Below are 7,740 nucleotides of genomic sequence, written 5' to 3'. Positions count from 1 at the left end.
GCAAACTAAACTAAACTGGAAACCCATAAACAAAACTCAGTGAGACACAGGGAGATCCACACAGCATGAGGGACGACACGACACGGACACAGAGAAACACAGGGCTTAAATACACAGAGGGAGCAATCAGGGAATGAGTAACAGGAGGGAAACACAGCTGGGGCAAATCAGGCCTAACGAGACAAAGGAAGCACAGCCAGACGCATTTACATGAGACACGGACTTTCAAAGTAAAACAGGAAACATAACACAGACTGAACTTAGACACACAGACAGGCACTACAGAGGGAACAGAGACGTGGGACCAGGGCAGACACAGACACTGACAGGACACGGGGATATAGCCGACAGGGGAGACAGCAACTAAGGATAACACAGAGACATAAACCAAAAGACAGAACTCTAACAAAGAAACCAAAGACTAGAAATTATAAATAATATAATAAACTCAAAAACCCTGGGTCAACGACCCAGGCATCCTAACAGCAACATTTTTCGACATTTAGCTCAAAACCTTACAAAAACATGTTTTTTCGAGTAATTTTTTACAACATTTAGTAAAATATTTGTAACTTTTCATCAAATGTTAAATATTAAATCTAAATGTTAAATATTAAATCTAAATATTATATTTAAATCTAAATGTTAAATATTAAATCTAAATGTTAAATATTAAATCTAAATGTTAAATATTAAATCTAAATATTATATTTAAATCTAAATGTTAAATGTTAAATCTAAATGTTAAATATTAAATCTAAATGTTAAATTTAAATCTAAATGTTAAATGTTAAATCTAAATGTTAAATGTTAAATCTAAATATTATATTTAAATCTAAATGTTAAATGTTAAATCTAAATGTTTAGGCTAATATGCAAATTTATTGTACGGATCAACGGAAATACCAAAATAAAAGCTTCCCGAAAACCTCCGGTGCAAAATTGTGTCTGTTCTCCCCCTCCCTTCTCCCCGCCATGTGCTGCTTCACTTCTTGCCTACGAGACTGCAGCTAAGTGGATGCAGTGCTGATTTTCTAACACTGGAAAATAACTCAAAATGTTAGAAATATTCCAGTGTTAGAAAATCAGCACTGCTCAGTGTTAGCCATTGTTAATCTTCAAAACTGACTAGGTTACTTTTAAACATATAACACTGTCAAAAGTGTTAATTTAACACTCAACAGTGTTGTGTGGACCCATATAGACACTCTCTAGTGTTAATTTAACACTGGAGATTTTGCTGTGTAGCCTCTTTAGTTAGATTCATTTTAAATTTTGTCCCTCGAAGATAAATGGGCCCTAGTGACAGTTCGTTGCTGCTACAGGTGATTGTTTTACTCCTTTAGCAATGGCTTAAAAAATAAAGAAATCACACTGACTATTTGTCTCTTAATCATAGGGCCTTAAATTCTCTATACATGACAGTGAATATTTTAAAGACATTAGCTTGAAACTTATCTTTCTCATACAGTTTATTTAATGTTTCAAAAGCCTCTTCAAAAATGCACTGTATATTCATTTTCTATCTGTTACACACGAAGACTGAGACCAGCCAGATTCAGAAGACTGTGAGCTGCCTAAAGCCGCAACCAAACAGCTTTCCAAACAATGATCTGGACCTGAAACATCCAGAGCCTGAAAGGGTAAATATAATCCAGTGTACCACTTAATGAACTAATAATTTAATCTATCATCATTCTTTATGGATGCTGTGTGTGTGTGTGTGTTTGGCAGTCACCTGGGTGTGATGTGATTTACATGGACGAAGTTTATTAGTTGATATCTGCAACTGAATTGAAAACACCTCACCTTTCCAACTGTCCAAAACAAATAAATGTTGCAATATTTTGCTAACAGTGTCACAATCATCGTCTGGTGTGCACAACAATATCATCTTTGGACAAGTGCATTCAGTGTGTGCTGGCGGTGATTTCATTTTAGTGGTAGCATGAGACGGTCTACAACCCACACAAGTGGCTCAGGTAGTGCAGCTCATCTAGCGTAGCACATCAATGTGAGCTGTGGCAAGAAGGTTTGCTGTGTCTGTTAGTGTAGTGTCCAGAGCATGGAGGTGCTACCTGGATGTGGAGTAGGCCATAGGAGGGCAACAACCCAGCAGCAGGACCGCTACCTCCACCTTTGTGCAAGGAGGAACAAGAGGAGCCCTGCAAAATGACCTCAAACAGGCCACAAATGTGCATCTGTCTGCTCAAATGGTCAGAAACTGACTTCATGAGGGTGGCTTGAGGGTCCAGCGTCCACAGGTGGGGATTGAGCTTGCAGCCCAACACCATGCAGGATGCTTGGCATTTGCCAGAAAACACAAAGTTTGGCAACTTCGGCACGGGCACCCTATGCTCCTCACAGCTGAAAGGAGGTTCAAACTGAGCACGTGACAGTCTGGAGATGCCGTGGGGAACGTTCTGCTGCCTGCAACATCCTCCAGCATGATCATATTGGCAGTGGGTCAGTAATGGTGAGGGGTGGCATTTCTGTACATGCCAGAGAGCCTGACTGTCATTGGGTAACAAGATGAGGTCCTCGGACCCTTTGTGAGACCACATGCTGGTGCGTTTGACCCTGGGGTCCACCTAATGCGAGACGACACTGGACCTCATGTGGCTGGAGTATGTCAGCAGTTCCTCCATGACAAAGGCATTGATGCTATGGACTGGCCCGCCTGTTCCCCAGACCTGAATCCAATTGAGCACATCTGGGACATCATGTCTCACTCCATCCACCACAAACTGTCCAGGGGTTGGCAGATGCTTTAGTCCAGGTCTTGGAGGAGATCCTTCAGGAGACCATCCGCCACCTCATCCCGAGCATGCCCAGGCATTGTAGGGAAGTCATACAGGCATCTGGAGGCCACACACATTCAACTACACACTTTCATGCCATTCAACTACCTAAAGAACAAAGTATTTAATAAGAATAATTCCTTCATTCACATCTGGGATGTCCTTTTTTTTGGGGGGGGGGATTAGCAGTGTATGTGTAGTCATTAAAATATCCTTAAGTGTGAACAGTTTGGTTTTTGTTTTGTTTTTCAGCATTTGACATTACTGCAATGCTTTGACAAAAAACGACTTCACTTAAATAGAACTGCAAAGCTAAATTAAGTCTATCAAAATGTGTTTCAGTTTGTTTAGGGGTCTGGCACAAATCTTGCCTTGCAAAATTGGCAAATCAGAATTGCCACCAGTCAACACAGGTGTGTATCCCATTCATATTTGGCTTGACTTTGTTTTTCAGTTTATTTTTTACCTGTCTAAAGTATTGATCAATTAAAATAACTTTTGTTCTTACATTCCAGAAAGAAGAAATTTCTGAATATTCAGGGGAGGATGGATTGCCACATTCAGTTCTGGATCAAATATCAAGCGATGATGATGGCAACCACAGCATATCAGAAGAAGAATATGTGCCAGATTCAGAGTCATATGATGAAGATTCAGATGAAGACATCTCATTATTGCCAAGCACATCAAAAGGTCTGCTATGCCAAAATGACATCTCCAAAGCGCATGAACAATCAGATTCAATGAATTTAATCCACAACTTGACAAAGGACAAGCCACAAGATAAAAGTGAGCTTTGCGAAACTGAATCAGAAAAAATGACTTTAAGTAAAAGAAATTACTGCTATTTTTGTGGCAAACCACAAGCTAAAATTTCCCGCCACCTGAAAACGCACAAAACGGCTCCTGATGTTGTGCATGCATTTTCCCTGCCTAGAGACTCAAACGAGCGTAAAAGTCTGTTAGAGAAATTGAGAAATAAGGGAAATTTTAAGCATAATGCTGCAGTTTTGCATGGTGGAGTGGGACCACTGAAAGTGAAGAGAAGACCCAAGATTAAAGCAGTAGAGGGAAAGTTCGCTCATTGCTTTTATTGTCAAGGGATGTATGTTCGCAAGGATCTTTGGAGACATGTCCGCAGATGTCCGAACAAACCAAAAGATGATACGGATAAAGGACCTGGAAGAACCAAAGTACTCTTGACACTCAAGTCTTAATTTGAAAGATAAAGATAAGATAAGATAAGATAAGATAGAACTTTATTAATCCCTCGGGTGGGTTCCTCTGGGAAATTCGACTTCCAAAAAAAGCACAGCAACGACCGAAGTTACAGTTACAGAATTGTTATATATATATATATATATATATACACACAACACACACACACACACACACACACACACACACACATATATATAAATACAGAGACAAATATAAATAAAATATACAAAGGGGATAAATAGAATAAATAGGAATAAAAAATAAAAATACAAGTGAATTGCACATTTCAAGTATTGAGTCTATTGCACTGTTGACTATTTACAAAAAGTATTGCACAAGGTATTGTACAGTGAGGTGAAGAGGCACTACAGCTTAGTTGTTCCCCCCTCCTTTGTCCTCCTGTTTCCTGTTTCCCCTCCCTCTCCCCTCCAGAGAGGAGTTAAACAGTTTGATGGCGTGTGGGACAAAGGAGTTTTTAAGTCTGTTAGTTCTTGTCTTGGGGAGAAGCAACCTGTCACTGAACAGACTCTTCTGGGTATGATAATCCGCGTTCACCGCGAATTCTACAGATTACCAGTTCCCACAACACAGCTGGCCAAGATTTCCAAACTGCTTTTAACACTGGAAAAAGGACATCTTTCCCAGATCCAGGGGAAATCACTGGATGAGATCAAAATAGAAGGTTTGTATTGAAAGGAGCAAATATTAGGGCAGTAGTTGAATATTATGCTTTATCAACAGAATTAAAACCTAAAAGCACAGACCATTCTGTTAAATGTCCATGATTTAAGGTTCTTGAAGTCTATTGTTTTTTTTTTTTTTTTCCTTTTTTTATGACTTTCCCCTGCCAGCCAATAAAGCTGAGTTTTTGTGTTTAAACCTCATGCCTGAGTGCCTGCATTTTGGGTCCAACTCCTGCCTGCCACACAGCGACTCATGACAGTTGCTGTTAATTTCAGCATGTTTCACTTTACAAACGGAACCCCAAAGCTCCTTGCTATCTAAAATATAACCTGGCGCTGACCTAAACTCTCGACCGTCTCACACTTTCTTTAATTAGTTTTCTGTTTGACGTTTATTCAGCTGTGTGAAAACCCTGGAGGAACCCTCCCGAGGGATTAATAAAGATAAATTTAATTTAATCTAATTACTTTAATCTCAGCCAAACCGATTTACTCACAAACAAATAAAACACTGAAAAAGCCAAACAATAACATTTTTAAGTTATCAATGTGACTTATATATCATGTTTGACCCGAGTAGTGAAAGACAGCGGGGGTTTGAAGACGATGTGTCGATCGGCTCAGATATTTGAAGTTTACACAGCTACATCCTCACCTGAAAATATGTTAAAGGTTTTTTTGCGACCCAGAAAGAGAAATAAGACTAACTTAGTAGCTGCCGTCATTGTTGTAAACTGGAATTGGCTGGGCCGCGCTATGAATTCTGCGATATGGTTTTTCAATTTTGTTGTCCAGGTGGAAATTCGGGAGAATGGTGGCTCCGGGATTCTCCCGGAAAAATCGGGAGGGTTGGCATGTGTGGTTGTGGCAACATCACTAACCTTGTCAAACACCTCAGAGTAAATCATGTCACAGAATATGAGGCGCGTATGTTGAGACGAAGAGGAGGACAGGGACAGGTGCTGCTAGGGCGAGACAGACGTCTCTCACGGAGTCCTTCAGTGCTGCAGGCAGGCAACGTGTTCAAATAGGCACAACTTCAGTTTTTTTATTTATATATGATGAACTCTGCATTATTAAGTGATAAGAACAAGTAATCTGATGTCCTGTAATCATTATGACGCTATAATTTGAGATACAATAAATAAAATAAGTTTTTGTACAAAGTATCGGTATCGGATCAGTATCGTCGATACCACCCTGAATATTACTTGTGTCGTGGTTCGAATTTGAGGAAGAGACATACGACTGAAAATCCATAGTAGGTCAACACAAATTATTTTATTAAGACACACAGTACAGTACAGTGTGGGAAGAGCCGGACTTCTTCTTCGTCTGCACAAAGACAGAAAGCTTTATAGTCATTAATGACGTCAGAAGAAATCAGAAGAATTCCCCTCTCTCCTTCTATGTTCAAAACACCCTCAACTTCCCAGAACTGCACCAGATGTTTCCACTCATGCTTTCTGGGAACCTAACCAATTGTGAATACAGAGTGTGCAGTTTTGTGAGTGTAGGTCCAAGCCAACAAAAGTTCACCGTGTCCTCATATGACTTTTACTGCGGCCTGACTGGACCCACCGCTAAACTGGTGCTTTCTAAATGATCTACTGAAAATGATAAATGATAATATTGCTGATAAACTGATGCAGACTAATGAAGTAATGATGAAATAATAACAGTGTATGTAAATGATATCACAGTGAGATTTAAAATAAGATGTTTTTCTCGACACTTGGTATTGGATCGGAAAGGAAATCAGTGGTATGGCACATCACTAGCCATTACCCATCATACACCACTCCCTCCATAAATGCAATAAATGATACAAAAGTAATAGCTGTACTTAATGTATCTGCTGTATCTGCTGTTTCTCGGGTAGTTGTTTACATTATATAATTTATTGTGTTCAGTATACATCACTACAATGTGATTTTGGAAATATATAAATATACGGACAACAGCCTCTTCCGTGGCAATCTCTTGCCGTCAATAACCAACGTTTAGGGAGCTCTATAGTATTCAATGAGAGGACCCTGCACGTCAATTCTCGACGCGAGGGGGGTACCCTGTGCATCGATAAGTGAAGCAGAGGCAGCCTGACCATGCATCACGCATTTGCCGAGTTGGGAGTGAGAGCGTGTTGGAACAGGAAGTCCACTCTTCTTCCTGAGCTTGCTGTGTGGATCTAATAAAACACTTCTGTTTAGAATTTAGAATTGTTTAGAATTCTTATGACACAAAAAGGATACGACCTAAATATATACTAAATGGATATAAATACTTTTAAATTCAGATTCTAGATTCTAAGTTATAATCAAATCTTATATGTGTGGTGGCACAAGCACAAATCTCATCTGAAGATGTGAGAAGTCATGCCTTAGCTTACACATCACCACTAGTTCCCATTTTAGTAAGATATTTGTTAATGAATAGATTTTTCTTTCAGCTAACCAAGAAGATAAAATGTTAGTGAGTCTGTACAATTAAGTGAAATAAATATCAGTGAATGAAGCACAGAAGTGGGTTTCAGTAAAGTCTGATGTATTTATTTTGTCATGTTCAGGGCATGAAAAATAAAGGATCACATTTTTAAAATTTATGCACAAAAAAAAAAAATCATTATTTGCCAGAAAGTAAATTCAGTGACTCTTTTAAAGTATGTTTTCAGTGTCAGTGGATTTTCAAAATCATCCACTGCAGTTCAAATCAGATGATTAACTATTTGCTGCAGCATATACATATATATGTGTTGCAACACTGAAAGTTGTCATGCTGTGTTCCACAGTAACATCACCAAATGTCTGGGTCAGATCATGACCATCAGCTTTTCCTCTAACAAACCCTCTCTCATTATGGTAATACATCTTACGATAAAGAGCATTATCACAGTTTGTGTTCTTGTCAAAGACTCCAACTGCGCACCAGTTAGAGAACAGGCGGTGGTCAAGAGGAACCGAGAACATGACGGCTATTTTCTTATCGGCTCCATCTGTAGTTGGATCGTAGAGATCGTAGGTGAAGACTCCAACAGA

General features: G+C 39.3%; 1 protein-coding gene across 1 annotated transcript; it reads left to right on the top strand.

The window, feature by feature from the left end:
* Positions 1–1,924: 1,924 nt before the first annotated feature.
* Positions 1,925–4,000, top strand: LOC121813827 (the record flags this gene model as incomplete). The annotated part of the gene is given in 2 exon segments (XM_042217744.1): positions 1,925–3,214; positions 3,317–4,000. A coding segment is annotated over 1 exon segment (456 nt), but the record flags the coding sequence as incomplete, so codon positions are not given.
* Positions 4,001–7,740: the final 3,740 nt, after the last annotated feature.

The sequence above is a fragment of the Haplochromis burtoni genome, unplaced genomic scaffold, assembly GCF_018398535.1.
Source record: "Haplochromis burtoni strain Fernald_Lab_line unplaced genomic scaffold, NCSU_Asbu1 Contig_2821, whole genome shotgun sequence".
Classification (NCBI taxonomy): Eukaryota; Metazoa; Chordata; class Actinopteri; order Cichliformes; family Cichlidae; genus Haplochromis; species Haplochromis burtoni.
Note: the sequence above shows the minus strand (reverse complement) of the source record. Positions and strands in the feature narration are given on the sequence as shown.